The sequence below is a fragment of the Peromyscus californicus genome, unplaced genomic scaffold, assembly GCF_007827085.1.
Source record: "Peromyscus californicus insignis strain IS unplaced genomic scaffold, ASM782708v3 Scaffold_3__1_contigs__length_106647218, whole genome shotgun sequence".
In the NCBI taxonomy this organism is placed as follows: Eukaryota; Metazoa; Chordata; class Mammalia; order Rodentia; family Cricetidae; genus Peromyscus; species Peromyscus californicus.
In genome coordinates this window covers 50241791-50265217 of record NW_026294551.1, presented here as the reverse complement: position 1 = coordinate 50265217, position 23427 = coordinate 50241791, and the positions used below count along the sequence as shown (strand labels likewise).

Below are 23427 nucleotides of genomic sequence, written 5' to 3'. Positions count from 1 at the left end.
GGGGGTCAGGCAGAGGAGGAGGAAGAGGAGGAGGAAACAAACAGAAAGAGCAGAGACACTATCATATTTTGAGAGACCACATTCCAGCCAGGCAATGGTGGCGCACGCCTTTAATCCCAGCACTTGGGAGGCAGAGGCAGGTGGGTCTCCGTGAGTTCGAGGCCAGCTTGGTCTATAAAGGAGTTCCAGGACTGTTCCTGGTGACTCTTACACAAAGAAACTTTGTCTGAAAAAAAAAAAAAAAAAAGAAAGAAAGAAAGAAAAGGAAAAAAAAAAAGAAAAGAGAGACCATATTCCTATAAAATGTATTAGTTTATTATTGTTCTATTTTATGACTAGCTGTTGTTACTAATCTGCTACCATGTCTAACATAAATTATATTTCATTATAGAAAAATAGGCTATAGAAGCTGGAGAAACATCTTATTGGGTAAAGTGCTTGCCATGGGAACATGAGGACCTAAGTTTGGATCTCTAGCAATCATGAAAAGCTAGTGCTTGGGGTAAAGGGGCAGAGACAGGCAGATCCTGGGGTTTTGCTAACCAGCTAAGCTAGCCAAAATGGTTCATGAAAGACTCTGTCTAGAAAACAATAGAGAGCGATAGAAAACACCCAACGTGACCTCCAGCTTACACTCACACGTACACACATACATGACACACCACTAAAAAGAAAACACAACATAGGCCAGGTGCGGTAGCTCATACCTGTAATACTAGCACTTAGGAGCCCAAGGCAGGATGTCTGCCAGGAGTTCAAGGCCAGCTTATGCTACATAGTGAGACCCTATCTTAAAAAGAAAAGCAAACGATCTAGAATTCAGTACGATCCACCACATGTTTTTAAGCACCCACTGATGACCACCATTACAAATAAAAGGGAACTTCCATGTACATATGAAATGGGGACAGAGTACAGTACAGTATTACAGCTTTCCTAGTGTGCTTGAGGCCCAAGATCTAGCCCCTTGCACCACTAAAAGCAGAGGTCCTGGGACTAAGCCAGACCCTAGTCAGCAAGTCCAAACAGGCTTGAAGTCAGTAATTATAAAGACAAAACGTCGTCGTTGCCGGGGTGACATCAGCTCGAAGATTAGCAGAAGCTGAATTACATGTAGAAAAGACGCATTGATTCTGGTCAGAGGTGATTGAAGCCACCTCCTGCTTCAAACACACAGACATGAGATTGTAAGAATTAATAATGGGGCTGGAGAGATGGTTCAGCGGTTAAGAGCACTGGCTCCTCTTCCAGAGGTCCCGAGTTCAATTCCCAGCAACAATGGCTCACAAACATCTGTAATGGGATCTGATTCCTCCCCCTTCTGGCGTGCATGAAGACAGGTCACTCATATATATATATATATATATATATATATATATATATATATATATACACATAAAATATATATATATAATATAATATATATATAAAGAATGAATAATGACACAGATGTGATCCAGAGAGGGACACATTTGCATGCATATACACACACAAATAAATAAATAAACCAACAATTAAATGCAATAAAGTTTGTAAAGGTGCTTGCCACCAAGTCTGATAGATTTCCAACCCCAGGGCCCACGGTGAAAAGAGGAACCCAAACTCCACAAGTTGTCCTCTGACTTTCACATACATCACTGCCATGTGCGTGTGGACACACACGGGCAAAAAGACACAAATGAATGTGATAGTTTAAAAATGTGATAGTAACAAAAAAAATTGTGTATATACAAGAAGTGGAGATTTCTGTTTTGCTTTGTTTTTTTGAGACGGTTTTATTATAGAGCCCAGGTTAACCTCAAACTTGAAGCAATCCTCCTGTCTCAGCTTCCCAATTGCTGGGATTAAAGGGGGTTGCTTCCACACCTGGCAAGAGATGTCTTAAAAGGAGGCAGAAGCCCTCAAGAGAGGTCAGAGAGATAGGCAACCCCCTGGGCTGGGACTGGAAGAAGGCTGAAAACACAGAGTATGTATGGCCTATGATGCAAATGGGAAGCAGGCCTGAGGCCTGAGCCTGGCTAGCATGGGGACCTGTGCTGTCACTTGGGGAACATAAACCAGAGTAGCCCACTAGTTCACCACAAAAACTAAGCCCTGTGCCTGTGGTTGAACCCTCGGCTAAGCCACCAACCTCACAGGAACTGTCCCAGGAGATGGAGGCCACAGTAGACACTTCTGAGAAAACCCTAGTCTGGAATCCAGTCCCACCGAGACCAAGCCAAGGCCACTAGCAGACAGCCTTGAGTTTTATGGACTCTGCAGATAACTTCCAAATGAGGAACCAGGGCCAGCAAGATAGCTCAGCAGGCAATGGTGCTTGCTACCAAGCTCTGTGACCTGAGTTCAATCCCCAGGACTCACATGGAAGAAGGAGAGAAGTGACTGCAGCAATTTGTCCTCTGACCTCCACATGTGCACTGTAATATGCACACACCTACACAATGCCTTCAGGCACACACACACACACACACACACACACACACACACACACACATACACACACACAAATCAACTCAAAGGTTTTATGTAGCAGAAATTTCTTAGGTCCCACCCGGCCCCGCAGTTCCGTAGCTGCTTATAAAATAATCACTCAGAGGCTTATGTTAATTACCAACTTATGGCCTATGGCAGGCTTCTTGCTAGCTAGCTCTTTCATCTTAAATCAACCCATTTCTATTTATCTATGTATCGCCTCGTGTTCCGTGACTTTATCTGCATCCCAGTACATGTTGCTTCTTGGATGGCAGTTCAGCATCTCCCCCCGACTCTCCTTTCTCCTCTCCTTATCGCTCTTGGATTTTCCCACCTGGCTCCATCCTGCCCTGCCATAGGCCGATGCAGCTTTATTAACTAACCAATGGGAACAGCATATATTCACAGCTATAGAAAGACATCCCCCAGCAGTTTTGTTTGTTTTTTAACTAAAAAATAAGACCAAGGGCTAGAGAGATGGCTCAGCAGTTAAGTCCAGGAGCTGGAAAGATGGTTCAGCAGGAAAGAGCACTGGCTTCTCCTCCAGAGGACCCTGGTTCAATTTCCAGCACCCACATGGTGGTCTACAACTGTCTGTAACTCCAGTTCCAAGGGATTAGGTGCCCTCTTCCAGCCTCCTCTGGCACCAGGAACGCATGTGATACACAGACATACATGCAGGCAAAACACCCAAACATATATAAAAACAAAACAAACAAACAAACAAACATTCAAAAAAAAAAAAAAAGTGTTGCATGCTTTTAATCCCAGCATTCAGAAGGCAGAGGCAGGTGGATCTCTGTAAGTTCAAAGCCAGCCTGGTCTACATAGTGAGTTCTAAAACAGCCAGGGCTATGAAGAGAGATTCTGTCTCAAAAACAAACAAATGAAAAAAAAAGTAAGGGAAAAATCATGTACACCGTTGTAAGCCTTTATTTCCTTTTAAAATTTTTTTAAAGATTTATTTATTTTTATGTGTATTAGTGCTTTGCCTGCATGTATGTGTACCACATGCATACAGTACCCAAAGAGGCCAGAAGAGGGCATCAGATTCCCTGGAGTTGGAGTTAGAGATGGTTATGAGCCACTTTATGGATGCTGGGAACTGAATTCATGCCTGCAAAAGCAACACATGCTCTTAGTGACTGGGTCACCTCTCCAGCTTTCTCTGAGCCAGTGCATCTACTGCTGCAGTCCACCACCAACATCAGACTCCTGCTCCTTCGGCCCTTCCACAGAGGCTCAATACAGGAACTCTCCAAGGAGGTCCCAGGCTTTCAGCACCTGACTGTGATTTCTGAGCTTCCTGGATCCAGCAGCTACGTGGTTCTTGCCACTCTAGATCATGGGTCGACATTGTTGAATTATTCAGCCCTTATCATGTAAACCAACATAAAAAAAATCTGTTATAATATATACACATATAATCTGTTGCTTATATTCCTCTAAAAAACCCTTCCTAATATAGTCCTCAAAGAAATATAGGGGAACCAACAACCATGAAACAAAAAATGAAGGTCATGGAATAAAAACAGAACAAATGACAAACGTCATTAAAAATCTGCAGAATTGCTGGGCGGTGGTGGCGCACACCTTTAATCCCAGCACTCGGGAAGCAGAGGCAGGTGGATCTCTGTGAGTTCGAGGCCAGCTTGGGCTACAGAGCGAGTTCCAGGACAGGCTCCAAAGCTACACAGAGAAACCCTGTCTCGAAAAAAAAAACCAAAAAAAAAAATCTGCAGAATTAAAATTATAGTGAGAAACAAAAACCTCAGGGCTGGAGAGATGGCTCAGTGGTTAGGAGCACTGGTTGCTCTTCCAGAGGCTTGAATTCAATTCCCAGCACCCACATGGCAGCTAAAAATTATCTATAATTGTAGTCCATGGGATCTGATGCCTTCTTCTGGCATGCAGGCATACATGCAGGCAGAGCACTCATACATTAAAAAAATACATAAATAAATAAAATAAAATAAAGGACAAATACCAGCACCCAGCAGGCAAAGGCAAGAGGATCAGTTCGAGGCCAGTCTTGGTCTGCCTGGCAATTTCAGGGCAGATGATGGCATGCACAAGGCTCTGGGTTTGATTCCCTTTGCTGCAAAAAGGGAAAATAGCCTCTCCTGTTTTACAGTTCAGTGAAACTTAAGAACAGAAAGGAGGAGGAGGGGATTAAAATTGTAGCGCCAGAGGTGGGGGTGGGGTGGGTAGATTATCTAAAGGCAAAAGACAAGACTCTAACATCTGAATCTTTATCAGCAATATTGGAAGAAAAGAAAATAATATTTATAGAGCTAAAGGAAAATAAACTCACACTTAGAGTTGTATACACAGCTGTATGCTCCAAGAGCAAATGACAAATTAAACACATTCGCAGTCATCACCGAGACTCTAGAAGACTCCAGAAGGAAGCAAGGAACTGCAGAAACGCAGTGAGTGAGGACCTCCAGTGAACACATCGGCGAGGCTCAGTACCTTCCAGCTGCTGTGACTGACTTGGGGGTCAGTCTGCTGACACTAGCAATGGCAGCTTGTGGGAGTTGGGAGGACAGTCAAGGTCCTTGCCCAGCAGAAGCTGCGGGAGTCCTAACTCACATTGTCTCAGCATCACCTCTGATTTCAGCCAACATTCCTGGAGAGCCTGCTTTCACTTTCTGCTCCAGGATTTCGGGTAAGGCCTCAGCTGACAGAGGGGTTTGACTACTCTAGCTGCCCCATGGAAAAGAATCCTGTAATATTTGTGGTTTCATGGCTGGCTTACTTTACTTAAAATAATTCCCAGTGTTTGCCCATGCTGCCTCAATGGACAGGATGTCTTTCCTATTTAAACCTGAGCGACCTGCCACACAGTTTATCTATTATCAATCAGTGGGTGCTTAGGTCACATCCAAGCCTCGGCTGTTGTCAAAGCACTGCTATGACTGGGTGTGCTTGAACATATTCATCAAGGGTCACCAATCATTTACAGAACCCTTACTGTCTTCTAGGGACTGTGGCAAGGCCTGGAAAAACAGCAATAAGCAAGACCAGCACCTTGGCTTTGAGGAGCTTGTATTCCAGTGCAGATATCCGTGCAGGCCATGTTCATGCAAGTCAGTATCCTCTGATTGCAGGTATCAGCTAGTGACATGCCAAGATGGGGGTCAGGGTATGTAGTTCATAGTAATAGGAGACATGAGACCTGCTTTATCCAGGGTGGTCTGATCAGGGATGTCCATAGATGAGTTGAACTGGAAGAAACAACAAAAGGGATGAGAGGTTTATGGTTCATGCTTCCATGGGGTTTCAGTCCTCCATGGCTGTGTTCATGGCAGCAGGTACATGAGGTAGAAGCATTACATCATAGTGGATCATGGTGAGCTATGACCTTCAAAGACCTGCCCTTATTAAGCTAATTCTGGCACGTAGAACCCACCTTCTAACGGCTCCACAACCTCCCAAAACAGTACCATCAGCTGGGGAACAAGTGCTCAAAACAGGAGTCGGCTGGGGACATGTCACATTCAAATCATATGGCACAGGCCATTTTCCCACTTCCCAAGTGGTCTGTTTATGTTGCCTGGCCAGATATGTGCACAACCAAGACAAAGTTTCAGGTCGTCTCTACCACCGCTAGACCAAGTGAGAAGGAACGGTGTAGTCATCCAGTCCTCCCACTTCCCACCCCAGGTGGGGACAACGCATCTGGCAACCAATGAGGGTCTCAGCAGTTGTAACTCACATGGCCAGAATGAATGTGGCAGCTGCTGCCTAGAAGGACTGTAGCGTTGTAAATGGGCTAGCCTTGTGTTCCCCCTTCCCCATCCACCCCATTGTTACCCAGCACCCTAGACACCGCTCTCGTGACAGCCAGTCCCCCAGTTCCTTCTGGTCCTGCCCATGCTCTCAGCAGGACTTCCCAGCTTCTCTTCCACCCCTGGAGCACCCCTCCTTCTCTCTCTCCTACACCTTCACAAAGGACAAGGACATCATGCCTTACACTTCCTTCTATACAAGAGGAAATTATAGACTAGAGGTGCCTGGGGGCTTAACGGACAAGAGAAAAATTCCCATTTGATGCTTACAAATTCGTTACGCTGGTCTCTTGGTTCATATCTCAAAAACATATTGAATGACTTCCATGTCTGGTTTCTTCCAACTGAAAGAAATTAGAAATCTAGAAAAATGCCTAACGCTGAAGGAAAAAGAAAAGGAAGGAAATCTGGAGAAAATATCCGAGCCATGTTTTTAGACACTGAGTAACAGGTAGCCCAGATCCCTGAGAAGAGAGGAATTAATTGTGGAGATCCTAGCTCATAGCCTCACAGCCTCAGGGAATGTTTGATCTCAATACAATGAGGAAGACCCCAAACTGAGCATGGAAGTCTCTCTGAGCTGTGGAGGAAAGAAAGACTGGAGATCTAAATGTAAAGCAATTTGTAAGACAAAGTACTGAGAAAATACAAGCATCATTGAAAAAAGCTCCAGATGTCTACAGAAGAGTATCCTAGAGGGTTGAGCCAGAATTGATATACTCGTGAGAAGAAAATACCCAAGACTTGGAAAAGGGCTGCCACAAAGTACTAGGCCAAACAATGTCTGGAATTCACACAAGACTAGAAATAGTCTAACGAAAAGCTCTTGTCACCCATCAATCACTAGATAGAGTCCTCAGAAAGATCACACATTAGTAGCAGAGTTAATTAACCTCAAAGTAAAGTCTCCGTACTATAATAAGCCTTCAAACGAAGTCTACATGAATCAAGATTATTCACAAGTGTTTTACTACATGCCAGAACAGAATCCAACACTCTACAAAGGAATATATCAAAATACAGCACTCAACAGCATACATTTTACAGCATCTAGTACCCACTTAAAAATCACCAGGTAGGCTGAGGATACAGCCCAGTTGGTACAGCACTTGCTTAGTACTCACAAAACTCTGTATTATGGTCTGGAGAGACGGAGAGCAACTAAGAGCACTGCTTGCTCTCACAGAGGACCCAGATTCAATTCCCAGCACCCATGGAGGCTCACAACCATCTGTACCTCCAGTTCCAGGGGATCCAGTGCCTATATCTGGCCTCTGTAGGCATCAGGCACACACAAGGTGCACAGATATACATGCAGGCAAAGAGCACATGCACATTAAATAAATTTTAAAGTGCTGCATTCATTCAATCCCCAATTCATCAACGGAGTGAAGGGACACATGTCTGTAATCCCAGGAAATGGAGGCAGAAGGATTAGAAAGGCAAGGTCATGCTTGGCTACATTGCAAGTTTGATACCAGCCTGGGATAAAGGAGATCCTGTCTCAAAAAGGAAGGAAAGGAAAGGAAAAGAAAAGAACCACACAAGCAAAGAAGAAAATGTTTACCCATTACCTGGAGAAAAATACAATCGCTGTGCTGAAGAGATGGCTGAGTAGTTAAGAGTGCTTCCTGCCCTTGCAGAGGGCCTGAGTTCAGATCCCCGGACCCACACTGGGTAACTCACAAACACCTGTAACTCTACTCTGGGAGATCTGACAGGCACCTACACACATGTGCATACACATATACAGACACACATAAATGAAATAAAGTAAAACATGTTTTTAAAAATATATTCCAGCTTTTGAATTATGACCTGTTTTTATGTTAAAAAATGGTTACAATTGCAAATATTGTGTTCATTAAAAAAATAAGGTGGGGGGCTGGAGAGATGGCTCAGAGGTTAAGAGCGCTGGTTGCTCTTCCAGAGGTCCTGAGTTCAATTCCCAGCAACCACATGGTGGCTCACAACCATCTGTAATGAGATCTGGTGCCCTCTTCTGGCCTACAGTCATACATGCTGTATACATAATAAATAAATAAATCTTTAAAAAACATAAGGTGGAATATAATCACCATACATTATATATGTGTATGAAATTGAAGACAGCAATGTTCTAAAATAGAAAGTGGGCCTATGAGGATGCTGGACTAAAGTCTATCAAATTGTGCAAACAGGCAAATTGTATACTATGTGAATTATTTGTCAATAAAGATTTTATAAAATGTAAAAAAAAAAATATGTTCCAGGTCAACCAGAGCTACTACTAAGACATGTTTCATTAAACACACACATACACACACACACACTCACACACACACAAAACAATTGGCCGTGAGTGACAGAGCCTGTTTCTATACTCTGTCATATTCCATTGTCATCTCTGTCTATACATACATGGCAAACACACTATATTGATTACTAAAATTTGGTAATGTTTCAAAATTGAATGGTTTTGATCTCATATATTTCTTTTTCAAAAACACTTGGGATTAGGTTTTAGAATCCGCTTGCCAATGTTTAAGAAAGGCAGCCTACTCACATGAATTTTTATAAAGATGATGGGACCCGACTGACAATATTGAGTTTCAAGATCCATGAACATGGTATACCTCTCCACTCATTTAGGTATTTATTTTATACTGCTAGGAATTGACCCTGGGGCCTCATTCATGCTGGGCCAGCACTCTGCTGCTGATATACATCCCTAACTCTAGCTCTTTTTTTAAAAAAATGTATCTCAATTAAAGACTTTATACTAATTGAAAGAAACCATATATACACAAGCACACATTGTATGACTTTTATAATATTCAAGCCCTCAAAACATGATTCCTATAGACATATAGGAATCGAAATAAGATTGGCAGTTTTCAAAGTTTGGAAATACTAATAGTAAATGAGGAAAGGGCTATAAGAAACTTTGTGGATATTGAAAATGAGTGTGAATACTGGATTTTACATTATGAAAAAGTATACTTCAATAAATTTGATTAAAAAAACCCAGGTCAGGTGCAGCACACACCATTAACCACAGCACTCAGGAGGCAGAGGCAGGCAGATCACTGTGGGTTTGAGGACCAGCCTAGTTTACATGGTTTTGAGGACCAGCCTGGTTTACATAATAAGTTCCACCAGCTACATGGTGAGATCATCTGGAAAAAAAAAAAAAAAAAAACACCAAAACTCCAATATATAAAATACTTGTTAACTAATAATGGTTTTGATAATACAATGAATAACGTTGCCCGATTGAACATTGGTACCCCTAAAATCTGTCAGGGGCGGAAATGTGATTGTATCCTATCAAACAAATCTGAGCCAGGGCCTCAAGGATTAGAGCCCCATTAAAGGCTTCTCAAGAGCGCCACCTGGAGGCAAAGAAGGCCTCAACACAGCCTCTTACACCCGGAGAATCCTGATAACCAACACGTGAAGGTTGGGGCTGGGGCGTCCTGGAAGAACTCACTGAGGAGCCCACTCGATAAAGAGTCGTCTCCACACACACAAAAGCACGAGAAGCCGCTGTGCCAGCTCACGCGCGGCTTGGGCTTTAGCTGCCCCTTCCTCCAGATTCAGTGCTGGGGAAACAAAAGCCACCGAGTAGGAAGTGAAGAGAACTCAAGAACAGATAAACAAATCCTCAGATAAATAATCTCTCTCTCCTCTCTCTCCTCTCTCCTCTCTCCTCTCTCCTCTCTCCTCTCTCCCCTCTCCCCCCTCCCCCCTCCCCCCCTCCCCCTCCCCCCCCCCCCCCCTCTCCTCTCTCTCTCTCTCTCTCTCTCTCTCTCTCTCTCTCTCTCTCTCTCTCTCTCTCTCTCTCTCTCTCCTTGTTTTATTGTGATAAATATACACAACACAAAAACGTACTGTTCTAACCACACACCAGTTCTAGAGAGCCCAGGGCACTGCCGCCCTTGAGTTCTCCTTTTCACCCAGACATGTAATTCCCCTTTCTGGTCCCTCTCTCTTCCCATCTTCTCTTCACTTTCTGGATGGTGGCCCTGAAGTGTTTTCTCTAAAAGGTTGCCTGCTAGGAGGAGGTACTTCTCTTGGACGGGCAGGTCCACCGTCCTCCCAAAACAAGCCTCACTGTGTGCCACTGCCACCTTGTGGTCAGTTTTCACGTGGGTTACCTTCCCAACGTCTAGAAATTTCAACTCTCACCAGGATAAGAGCAAGATTCATCCTTGTAGGCAGATCTTGGGGCTGTCAAGAAGCAGACCATAGAGGAGGCAGCCAAAGGCCAATAAACAGCTACTTCTATAGTTCAGGTCGGGGGAAAAAAAAAAAGAATATTTGAGCCAGACATAGTAGGGTATACCTATAAACCCTCAGGAAGCTAAATCAAGAGGATCAAGGCCAACCTACGCTATCATAGTGAGATCCTTCCTCAAAAGAATAAAGGACTATTATGGCTCAGTGGTAAAAACATACTGCTCTTTCAGAGGACCCTAGTTCAGTCCCTAGCACCCAGGATGGGTGGCTCATAACCACCTGTAACTCCAGGGTAATCTGACACCTCTGCCTCCTCAGGTACCCACACTTACATGTGAATATACACAGAGATACATACATACATATACATAAAACAAAATAACAAAAACTAATCTTAAATAAATAAATAGTTGGATAAGATGGCTCAGTGTATACCTGGAGACCTGAGTTCAAAACCCAGAATCCGTGTAAATATGAAAGGAGAGACTGATCAGTGTTGTCTCTGACTTCTACACACATGCTGTGATGTGCACCTCCTCACATGTGTGCACACACACACAATAATAAATAAGTAAAAAGGAAAAGAAAAGGCAACTTGGGACCTTTAAGTAAGAGATAAAAGGAAGGTTGGAAGTCAGGGGGTGGTGGCGCACGCCTTTGATCCCAGCACTCAGAAGGCAGAGCCAGGCGGATCTCTGTGAGTTCCAGGCCAGCCTGGTCTACAGAGCGAGCTCCAGGACAGCCAGGACCCCACAGAGAAACCATGTCTTGTCCTTCCCACAAAAAAAGCAAGGGGGGAGATGGTTCAGCTGTTAAGAGCACCACGTTCAGTTCCCAGCACCCACATGGTGGTTCACAATCATCTGTAACTCCACCTTCAGTGGATTCAATGCTATCTTTTAGCCTTTTGGGGGTAAACACACACACACTAACATAATTCTTTTTATATAACGTTATAATTTTTTGAGATTATAATATAATTATATCATTCCCCCCTTCCGTCCTTGTAACCCCTTCCATGTACTTTCTATAAAATAAATCTTTAACAGTGAATAAAGAACTAGGTACTGGGGCTGGAGAGACGGCTCAGTGGTTGAGAGCAGTGACTGCTCTTCCAGAGGACCCGGGTTCAATTCCCAGCACCACATGGCAGCTCACAACTGTCTATGACTCCAGTTTCAGGCCTTCTGACACCCTCACACAGACATACATGCAAGTGAAACAACAATGCACACAAAATAAAAATAAATAAATAAATAAAAAAGAACTAGGTACTACTGGGAGAGACTCATGGGTGGGGTGAGATCCATCCCTTCTCCTCTAGAAATATGAAGAAGAGAAACTGACAATTTGATACCTTTTTACTGGATTTGAACTTCAATCCTGTATGGGTCAAACACACACCTTCAGGAAACAAGTAAGGTCAGAACAGGACAATGTCTTTGCTGCCATCTTGAAATTCTCAATAACCCCAGCATTGACCAAATGTGCTAAGACACGGCCTCCACCTCCCATATGTGTATATAATTGTGTGTGTGTGAAACTGTGAAAGAATGTTTTTTAATTGCTAAGTATGGTGGTTTACATCTAGAATCCCAGCACTAAGCGTCCTGAGGCAGGAAGATTGCAAATCTCAGGCCATTGTGGGCCACACAATGAGTTCCTTGCTACACACTGAGTCCCTGTCTCTAAACAAAGGAAAACAAATTGCCACACATACACACACTGCCTAGATACCCCCCTTTTTTTTTACAGACTTTTTTTTAACATAAAAATAGGTTGTAATTCAAAAGTCCAGGGTTATTTGAAACTGGAAAATATTTTCTCTATAGAAAATAGTATAAATGATAACATTTCCCAATAAGCAAGCCCCTTTAAGCCAAATAATAGCTGAATTATACATATAAATATTAATTAGATTCTGGGATACAGAAGAAGCCTGTCTTCATCTGTTCATCTTCCCCTTCACTGTTTGATTTACAGTAGACATTTTTCAAAATGGCTAATCCATAATCTAAAAAGATTTTAGCCTTCCCTCCTGAAAATATGGCCAGCATTTTCTTTCATCAGCTTGATATAGTACAAATTCTCATCCTAATATGGAATGTTTCATTAAAGCTTGCCCAGTGATTGGGTAAAACCAAAACTTATTATAAGCCACAGTCATCCTAGGGTCTCCCCTGCTAGGTAGCCTCCCTGGATCTGTGGGTTGTAGTCTGATTGCACTTTGCTTTATATCTAGTATCCACCTATGAGTGAATACATACCATGTTTGGCCTTCTGAGTCTGGGGTACCTCACTCAGGATGATATTTTCTAGTTCCATCCATTTGCCTGCAAATTTCATGCTGTCATTGTTTTTTACTGCTGAGTAGTACTCCATAGTGTATATGTACCACATTTTCTTAATGCATTCTTCAGTTGATGAGCATCTAGGTTGTTTCCAGGTTCTGGCTATTACGAATAGTGCTGCTATGAACATAGTTGAGCATGTATCTTTGTGGTATGATTGAGCATCCCTTGGGTATATGCCCAAGAGTGGTATGGCTGGGTCTTGAGGTAGACCAATTCCTAATTTTCTGAGAAACCGCCATACTGGTTTTCACAGTGGTTGTACAAGTTTGCACTCCCACCAACAGTGGAGGAGTGTTCCCCTTGCTCCACATCCTCTCCAACATAGACTGTCATTAGTGTTTTTGATCATAGCCACTCTGACAGGTGTAAGGTGGTATCTCAGAGTTGTTTTGATTTGCATTTCTCTGATGACTAGAGATGTTGAGCATTTCCTTAAATGTCTTTCAGCCATTTGAGATTCTTTTTTTTTTTTTTTTTTTTTTTGAGAATTCTCTGTTTAGCTCTGTAGCCCATTTTTAAATTGGATTGTTCAGTATTTTGATGTCTAGTTTCTTGAGTTCTTTATATACTTTGGAGATCAGTCCTCTGTCAGAAGTGGGGTTAGTGAAGATCTTTTCCCATTCTGTAAGCTGTCTTTTTTGTCTATTGACCGTGTCTTTGTCCTACAAAAGCTTCTCAGTTTCAAGAGGTCCCATTTATTAATTGTTGCTCTCAGTGTCTGTGCTACTGGTGTTATATTTAGGAAGTGATCTCTGGTGCCAATGAGTTCAGGAGTACTTCCTACTTTCTCTTCTATCAAGTTCAGTGTAACTGGATTTATGTTGAGATCTTTGATCCACTTGGACTTGAGTTTTGTGCATGGTGACAGATATGGATCTATTTGCAATCTTTCACATGTTGACATCCAGTTATGCCAGCACCATTTGTTGAAGATACTTTCTTTTTTCCATTGTATAGTTTTGGCTTCTTTGTCGAAAAGAATATGTTCATAGGTGTGTGGATTAATGTCAGGGTCTTCAATTCAATTCCATTGGTCCATATGTCGGTTTTTATGCCAGTACCAAGCTGTTTTTGTTACTATAGCTCTATAGTAGAGCTTGAGGTCAGGGATGGTGATGCCTCCAGAGGTTGCTTTATTGTCCAGGATTCTTTTAGCTATCCTGGGTTTTTTGGTTTTCCATATGAAGTTGAGTATTGTTCTTTCCAAGTCTGTGAAGAATTGTGTTGGGATTTTGATGGGGATTGCATTGAATCTGTAGATTGCTTTTGGTAAGATTGCCATTTTTACTATGTTAATCTTACCTATCCATGAGCATGGGAGATCTTTCCATTTTCTGATATCTTCTTCAATTTCTTTCTTTAGAGACTTAAAGTTCTTATCATACAGGTTCTTCACTTGTTTAGTTAGTGTTACCCCAAGGTATTTTATATTATATGTGGCTATTATAAAGGGTGATGTCTCTCTGATTTCTTTCTCAGCCTTTTATCATTTGTGTATAGGAGGGTTACTGACTTTTTTGAGTTGATCTTGTATCCTGCCACTTTACTGAAGGAATTTATCAGCTGTAGGGGTTCCCTGGTAGAATTTTTGGGGTCATTTATGTATACTATCATATCGTCTGCAAATAGTGAAAGTTTTACTTCTTCCTTTCTAATTTCTATCCCTTTGATCTCTTTTTGTTGTCTTATTGCTCTAGCTAGAACTTCAAGTACTATATTGAGTAAATATGGGGAGAGTGGACAGCCTTGTCTTGTTCTTGATTTTAGTGGAATTGCTTTGAGTTTCTCTCCATTTAATTTGATGGTGACTGTTGGCTTGCTGTAAATTGCCTTTATTATGTTTAGGTATGTTCCTTGTATTCCTGATCTCTCTAAGACCTTTATCATGAAGGGGTGTTGGATTTTGTCAAAGGCCTTTTCAGCATCTAATGAAATGATCATGTGTTTTTTTTTTTCTGATAACATAGCCAGTTTTATTCATGGATTTCTTACTATTTTTTTGAAATGAGACATATAGATAAATCATGTGTTTTTTTTTTCTTTCAGTTTGTTTATATGGTGTATTACATTGACAGACTTTCGTATGTTGAACCAACCTTGCATCTCTGGGATGAAGCCTACTTGATCATGGTGGATAATTGTTTTGATGTGTTCTTGGAGTCTGTTTGCCAATATTTTATTGAGTATTTTTGCATCAATGTTCATGAGGGAGCTTGGTCTGTAATTCTCTTTCTTTGTTGCATCTTTGTTTGGCTTGGGAATCAAAGTAACTGTAGCCTCATAGAAGGAGTTTGGTAATGTTCCTTCTGTTTCTACTGTGTGGAACAATTTGAAGAGTATTGGAATTAGCTCTTCTTTGAAGATCTGGTAGAATTCTGTGCTGAAACCATCTGGTCTTGGGCTTTTTTTGTTTGGAAGATTTTTAATGACTGTTTCTATTTCCTTAGGGGTTATTCAAATAGTCTATCTGGTCTTGATTTAACTTTGGTATGTGGTACCTATCCAGAAAATTATCCATTTCTTTTAGATTTTCCAATTTTGTGGAGTACAGGTTTTTGAAATATGACCTGATGATTCTCTGAATTTCCTCGTTGTCTGTTGTTATGTCCCCCTTTTCATTTCTAATTTTGTTAATTTGGATGCTCTCTCTCTGCCTTTTGGTTAATTTGGATAAGGGTTTGTCTATTTTGTTGATTTTTTCAAAGAACCAAATCTTTGTTTCATTGATTCTTTGTATTGTTCTCTTTGTTTCTATTTCATTGATTTCAGCCCTCAATTTGATTGTTTCCTGGCATTTATTCCTCCTGGGTGAGTTTGTTTCTTTTTGTTCTGGAGCTTTCAGATGTGCTGTTAAGTCATTAGTGTGAGATTTCTCCAACTTCTTTATGTGGGCATTTAGAGCTATGAATTTCCCTCTTAGCACTGCTTTCATAGTGTCCCATCACTTTGGGTATGTTGTACTTTCATCTTCATTGAACTCTAGGAAGTCTTTAACTTCTTTTTTTATTTCTTTCTTGACCCATTGGTGATTCAGGTGGGCATTATTCAGTTTCCATGAGATTGTAGGCTTTCTTTAGTTTTTGTTGTTGTTGAAATCTAACTTTAAGGCATGGTGGTCCGATAGACCACAGGAGGTTATTCCAATGTTTTTAAAAGATTGTTTTTATGTGTTTGATTATTTTGCCTGCATGTGCATATGTGCACTATGTGTGTACCTGAGTATAACCTCTCAGGAGTTACATGTGATTGTGAGCCACCATGTGGGTGCTAGGAACTCAGCCCAGGTTCTCTGCAAGAGCAGCAAGTGCTCTTAACTTCTGAGCCTACTGATAGGGTCTCTCTACATAGCCATGGCTCTCCTGGAACTCACTATGTAGACCAGGCTGGCCTCAAAATGACAGATACCTGTCTGCCTCTGCCTCCTGGGTATGGGGATCAAAGGTGTGCATTGCCACGGTTGACTATTTGGGGAGTTTTGAGACAAGATCTTGCTATGTAGCCCAGACTGACCATGGGCTCACAACCTTCCTATTCCAACCTCCTGAGTTTTGGAATGACAGGCATGGATGAAAACATAGAAAGAAAAATAAAATTTTTCCAGAACTCAGGGCTTTGTGCATGTGAAACAGAACACCCTCTGCCTCGTATTTACAACTCCAGGTTGTTTTTGTTTATTTGTTTTTGTTTTGTTTTGTTTGAGACAATGTCTCAGACAGCCCAGGCTGGCCTTGAACTCCTGATCCTCTTGCTTCCACCTCCTCAATGTATATACCTGTGCTACCATGCTTGGCTTCCCAAGCTTACTTTCTTTTTATTTTAATTATGTGTATATGTGTATTTGAGTATGTACATATGGGTTCAAGTGGGTGCACATATCTTCAGAGGCCCAAAGAGGAGAGAAGAGGGTGTTTGATCCCCTAGAGCTAGAGTTACAGGCGGTTATGATATGCCTGATGTGGGTACTGGGAACTGAACTCAGGTTCTCTGCAAGAGCAGGATATGTTCTTGGCTGCTCTTAACCCCTGAGCCCCTTGTTTCGTTTCTTAAGACAGAGTCTCACTAAGCAACCAAGGCTAGCTTTGAGCTTATAATTCTTTCTCCGGGACCTTGTGAGTGCTCAGATTACAGGCATATGAGACTGTACCCAGCATCTTTTTTAAAAAGAAATTTTAAATGTCTATTAGTGTTTTGCCTGCATGTATGTATGAACACCACATGCCACAGTTGTGAGTCACTATTTAGGTGCTGGGGATCAAATCCAGGTCATCTACAAGAGCAGCAAGTGCTCTTAACTACCAAGCCATTGCTTTAGCCCCTATACCTAGGATTTTAAAAGATAATTTATGCTTGGCCAGGCATGGTGGCACACGCCTTTAATCCCAACCCTCAGAAGGCAGAGGCAGGCAGATCTTTGAGTTCAAGGTCAGCCTGGTCTACAGAGTGAGTTCAGGACAGCCAGGGCTACACAGAGAAACACCTTGTCTCAAAAAACAAAAACAAAACAAAAGAAGAAGGAGGAGGAGGAAAGAAAAGAAGCTATCAGTGAAGTTCAATGAAGCAGACATGTCCAGGGAATACTGCAGGGACTCGATCCCTTTATGAATCTTGAATAGACAATGTGTAGGGATGGCAGCTAGTGGGCACCATGTGAGACAGTGGTGATTCAGCATGTTAGAAACACTGTAACAAATAAAAATAAAGGCTGTCTAACAGTAAAGACAAGGCCCCTTGTCTAAGGGACCTGCTTTTTTATGACATAAAAATGAAGTCATTTACATTTTGATATTAAACTTTTAATTCATTAGGCCAGGCATGGTGATGCAAGCCTATAATCCCAGCATTTCGGAAGTGAAGGCAGGAGGAGCAGAAGTTCAAGGCCATCCTCCCTCAGCTGAGGGAAGCCTGCGCTACATGAAATCCTGTCTCAAAAAAAAAAAAATTATAAATAAAAAAGAAGGGCCACTGAGATGGCTCACTGTCAAGCCTGACCACTTAAGTTTGGTCACCTGGATCCAGACGATAGAAGGAGAAAATCAACCTCAAGTTGTCCTCAAACAAGCAAACAAAAACTCAAAAAAACTTTTTCTTTTTCTTTCTTTTTTTTTTTTTTTTTTTTTTTTTGGTTTTTCGAGACAGGGTTTCTCTGTGTAGCTTTGCGCCTTTCCTGGAACTCGCTTTGGAGACCAGGCTGGCCTCGAACTCACAGAGATCTGCCTGGCTCTGCCTCCCGAGTGCTGGGATTAAAGGCGTGCGCCACCACCGCCCGGCCCAAAAAAACTTTTAATCCACTAAACATCAGCAACAGTTTCTTTTCAAAAAAAAATTAGGACAGCCAGGTGTGGCGGTACACACCTTTTTTTAATAAATATTTTTATTTTATAATTAATTTAATTTTACATATCAGCCACGGATTCCCCTGTCCTCCCTCCTCCCACCCCCCAGGCTTCCCCCCCAACCCATCCCCCATTCCCACCTCCCCCACCTAGGGCCTATGCTGAGACACTTTGCTCAGCCTTGGTGCAGGGAGGAGGGGACTGGATCTGCCTCAACCAGGCTAGGCTGACTCCCCAGGATACATGCCTTTAATCCCAGCACTGGGAGGCAGAGGAAGATGGATCTCCCTGAGTTAGGGGCCAGCCTGGTGTACAGAGTGAGTTCTAGTATAGTCAGGCCTATGTAGACCCTGTCTCAAAAAAAGAAAAAAGAAAAGAAAAGAAAGATAAACAGACATCTCCAGCTTCCCAGATGCCTTGTCCCTATTCCCTACTCCATCCCCCTCAGACTCTAAAAGCTAACTAGTCCTGCCCAGTTTTGAGCCTTGCATAAGGCACACAATGTGTGCCCTTTCCCGCCTGGCCTCTTTCACTCACTGTGTTCCTTCTGATTCGTGTACAATATTGCACATGGTTGTAGCTTGCTCCTTCTCTCTGCTACAGATACCCCATTGGCTGAATAGTGGCTTACGTGGTTCATTTTCCCGACAATGGGTGTTTGAGTAGGTTCCAATGTGGGACTGTTGCAAAACGCACCGCCTTGCCCTGGAACGTGACCTTGGTGTGAATTCCAGGGAGAAGGAATTGGAACCATGTTTTCCAGACTTTTCCCCCACAGATGTTTCAGATGCCACCTGCTGGGCAGGAGCCACATGACATATCCAGGGGAGGCCTTCGAAAGATTTGTCTCAAGATCTCACAGTAGAGTAAGACTGGACCATGACCCTACCTGGAAGCCACACCCCTGACAATATAACCTGGTTGGTGTTGCTAAAGCCACCACCCAAGTCACCCTTGTAATCCTAGTTCTAATTCATATCCACCGTCCCTAGGGACCTGAGTTGTTAAGGATCTCAAAGGTTAAGAGGAGCCCCCCCCTCCCCCGCCCGCACCCCTACAGTCTATGGCTATAGCGATGGGCTCGTCCTAGACCTGGATAAACCGTGACCCCTGTGCGGCAGTTCTTTGGGGAACCCTTATGAGAGACTCATGTCCTAATGAGGCAGGCTCATTGCAGCCTCCCCAGCCCCGCCCTGCCCAGACCTGTTCTCCATTTCACCACTTCCCTTCCCCAAGGCCACCCAGCAGCAGCCACAGCCTGCCTGTCTACCTACCTGGCAACCTACCTGGCAGTCTCAACCGCCAGGGCTCTCGGCAGAGACCTGGGGCCGCACAGGCCATGGATACCACCACAGAAGCTGTGCTCTACCATAAGCTGCAACTCTGGGAGCCTGGCATGGAGTCAGAGGAGGAGGAAGAGGAAGAAACAGCAGAGCCACTGGTCCTGTCCCTAAGGAGATCCCGAAGTACCCCCGGGTGAGTCATCCAGGGGCCTTGGGAACCCCGTAACTCAGGCTGGAAGGCTGGCAAGTTCCTCTCTCTGGAGCCCCTAAGCTGGGTCAGGCAATCCCACACTCGGCCGAGCTCCAGGGACTTTCTAGATGAGTAGGGGAGGGGGGCCTCTAGGCTGCAGACCCACCCTGGGACTGAGCCAGTCAATCAAAGGTCTGTGTATCTGAAGGGACATTTGTATCAAGCCGGTCCCTATCTTGTCCCAGCTCTGCCAGCCTCACCCCACACCCATGCCTTAGCACCTGCTAGGCAGGTTAGGACCTGGTTACGCCCGGCTGAGCCCTGCTGCTCAGCCTCCTCTCTCCTGTATGCCATGCCCCTTCCAGGCTTCCCTCTAACTGACTGGCCTCTGACTTCGCCAGCTCTTCTGTAGACACTCCCTCCAAGCCAGCCTCAGTTTCCCCAGCTTTTTCCTACATCTGTGTCTTTGCCAATGCAGTGTCCTGGGCCTGGAATCTCTCTCCTTCGCCAGCTTTTGCGCTTGCAAAACCAAACCATTTGGGGAAACATTCCTTGGGTCCTCTTGGGGTCCTTGGGTGCCCCTCCACCCCTTCCCTGGCTCAGGACTCCCCTTTCTGCAGGAACAAGGTTGTCTGGCTGCCAGGAGCCTGGGCCCGCCTGCTGGCCAGCCTGCTGCTGCTAGCTGTTAGCAGCTCCCTGGCTCTGAGGCAGCTGCACAGGAGGGACAGTCCAGAAGGAAACTTGGGCTCTGTGGCCCCTCCAGCCAGCAGACACTCCCATCACCCCGGTGTGTACCACCATGGAGCCGTTATCAGCCCTGCAGGTCAGTGCTGGGGAAGGGGCTAGGGGGTCAATGGTCCGGGGCACCTTCCCGTCACACATAGACCTTTCCTCACTGCAGCCACATGTTCTCAGCTGGGTCAAGAGCTGCTCGTTGCTGGGGGCAATGTCGTGGATGCCGGAGTTGGAGCAGCTTTGTGTCTGGCAGTGGTGCATCCTCATGCAACCGGGCTAGGTCAGTGTGGTCTGTGGGCCCTGGACAAAGACTCCAACCTGGGACCTAGTCAGTGGCCATTTCCTCAAGACTAGCTAGTGAGAACGACGTAAGATCTGAGCACCAGTCCTAGTCCGGAGTGACCTTTGACCCCAGCCTGGTCAGTAACTCCTAATTCTCCTCTACCTGGGACTGCTGGAGGATCCTGACCCCAGCCCTAGCCAGTGCCTCTGACCTCTGTGTGGTCTCTTTGTCTCCCAACAGGTGCCACATTCTGGGGCCTCTTCTACAATAGCTCCTCAGGAAACTCAACTGCCCTGACAGCAGGCCCAGCCCAAACCCTGGCCCCTGGCCTGGGGCTGCCCACAGCTCTGCCTGCCCTTCATTTACTTCACACACACTTCGGCCGCCTGCCCTGGCCACACCTGCTGGCCAAGCCGGCCATGCTGGCTCAAAAGGGCTTTGAGGTAGATGTACCCCTGGCAAGGGCACTAGCAGCCCAGGGCAGAAAGGAGCTCTGTCCACTGTTCTGCCACACCAATGGGACCCCACTGGGTCTTGGGGCTCAAGCCACCAACCCCAACCTGGCAGCTGTGTTGCACCAGGAAGCCCTGGCCTCAAGCTCAGACCTTGCTGGGGATGCTTTGCTGAGACTGCTGGTCAGAGACCTGGGGCTAGAGGAGACCCCTGCTCAGCCCACGCCCTCCTTAGAGCCTGCCCTGCAGCTTCCCATGCCACAGGGCGTCCTGTTCACTACTCCTGGTCCCTCAGCTGGTCCAGAACTGCTGGAACTGCTGCAGTCCGCCCTTCACTCCAGGACACCCAGCCCCACTTCCTGTCTATCCCTCCTGCAAACTGCCATGACCTCAGTGAATAGCGCCTTGGCCACCGTGGACAGCAGTGGTTCTATGCTCCTTCTAACCTCCTCAATTAACAGCTCCTTTGGTTCTGGACACCTGTCCCCAAGCACCGGGGTTCTGCTCAGCAACCTGGTAGCCAGATCTGCACCTAGTACCTGGGCCTGTCCACTCATTCTCCGTGGCAGTGTGGATGACACAGAAGCTGATATGTTGGGGCTGGTGGCTTCAGGGACACCCAGAGGGGCCAAAGCCATGACTTGCACCTTGCTCAATCATCTGGCAGCATCCCAAATCCAACAGCAGCCCCACCATCAAGCTCAACAAAGACCCACAGAAAGTCCTGAAGTTTGTGGCCAAGAGAACCTACTCCAGGTGGTAGTCCATGCAGAACATGCCCATGTTTCCAGTGTCCCCAGTGGCTGCTGCCCCTTCCAGGGGTATTAACAGAGGGTCAGAGTCTGGAGAGGGAGGAGGTGTCTGGAACCCGAGAGCCAGAACAGAGAAGGCCTAGCAGCAAAGAGCGCATGAAGAGAATGGATCTGTGATGTGTTCCCTGCTCCATCAGCCCGCACTCCATCCCGTTCTGTTACCCGGCTCTAGCTCTGGCATCCAGGGCTAGTCCAACCATGTTTCCTAGCACCCACACTGACGGAATTGCTGGGTTTTCTATCAGATAAGGACCTAGAGGATGACGAAAAAGAAACAGTGCAACTCACCTTCAGGAAAGTCAGTGGAAGGTTGACAGCCCCTGGCTAGTCTTTGGACAGTGTAAGCAGCACCATCTTCCATTGGACCATTCCCTGCTGATCTTTGTCAATTGGAATGGAAGCTAATAAAGTCCAAATCGCCCAGGGACCGAGTGCCATTCCCGCTTTTTGGTTAACTTTCCCATTATCCTTTGAGATCTCTGATGCCAAGGCATCTGCCATGTGCAACACAGATGGACACCAGACACAAGGTGGAGCCTGGTCTTTCAACTTTCCCCTGCTCCACCCACCTCTGCTACCTGAGGTTCCATCTGTGCAAGGTAAATCTCTTTAGTTTCACACATAGAACAGACGGCAGAGCAGAGAAGGGTTGGGAAAGTGAGTCGGAGTTGCCTCTGATTATAAAGGGCTGGAATTGGGTTGACCATGACCTTCCCTCTAGGGTTGAGATCTCTGGGCTACATCTCTCTAGAAATAGTTCCTCAGGCCAAGGGCAAGGACATCCAGTAGCATTTCCCCTACCTGACAAAGTAAAAGGTAACTCCGATTTAATGTTTTGAGGGTTTAATTTTTTAATTAAAAAAAAAGATGTTTTCATTTCATGTGAGTGTTTTGACTACATATGTGCACGTAAAATACATGCATCTTGTGCCTGAGGAAGCCAGAAGAGGGCTTTGGATCCCCTGGAACTGGAGTTATAGCTATGAGCTGCTGTATGGGTGCTGGGAACTAAACTTAGGTCCTTGGCAAGAGTAGTAAGTGTTCTTAAGCAATGAGCCATCTCCCCAGTCCCTATACTTTGTTTTTTAAGGCAGAATCTCACTCCAGTCTGATCCAGGCACATAGACCACCAACACACTCAGCTAATTGTTTTGTTTTGTTGAGCTGGAGATCAAATTTAGAGCCCTGGTGAAAGGACCAAGCAGATGCCATAACAGGCTGCTCAGTCTTCTCTCAGAGATCAGGCCTCAATTTCAGTTTCCTGAGACTTGAGCAAGCAGTTTCTGGGAGGGTCATGAACAAAAGACTGCTCAAAGTTTAGCCAGATGTTTACTTTCTGGGGCCCCTCACCAACTTAGAGTTATGTGCAGTACGTGCTTGACCAGCCAGCCCCCATGGTGGCTCAAGAACAAAGCCTGGGACTTGTGCTGGACTGCCCCCAAAGTAATAAATTGTAACCACCAACCAGTAAATTCAAAGGTTACATACCCTCACCCAA

At 44.7% G+C, this 23427-nt stretch overlaps 1 protein-coding gene across 1 annotated transcript; it reads left to right on the top strand.

Annotated features, from left to right (window-relative positions):
- Positions 1–19513: 19513 nt before the first annotated feature.
- Positions 19514–21945, top strand: Ggt6 (gamma-glutamyltransferase 6). The gene is made up of 4 exons (XM_052755791.1): positions 19514–19650; positions 20268–20470; positions 20549–20662; positions 20906–21945. The coding sequence occupies exons 1-4, from the start codon at positions 19514–19516 to the stop codon at positions 21943–21945; spliced, it is 1494 nt and encodes a 497-aa protein (XP_052611751.1).
- The last annotated feature ends 1482 nt before the right edge of the window (positions 21946–23427 follow it).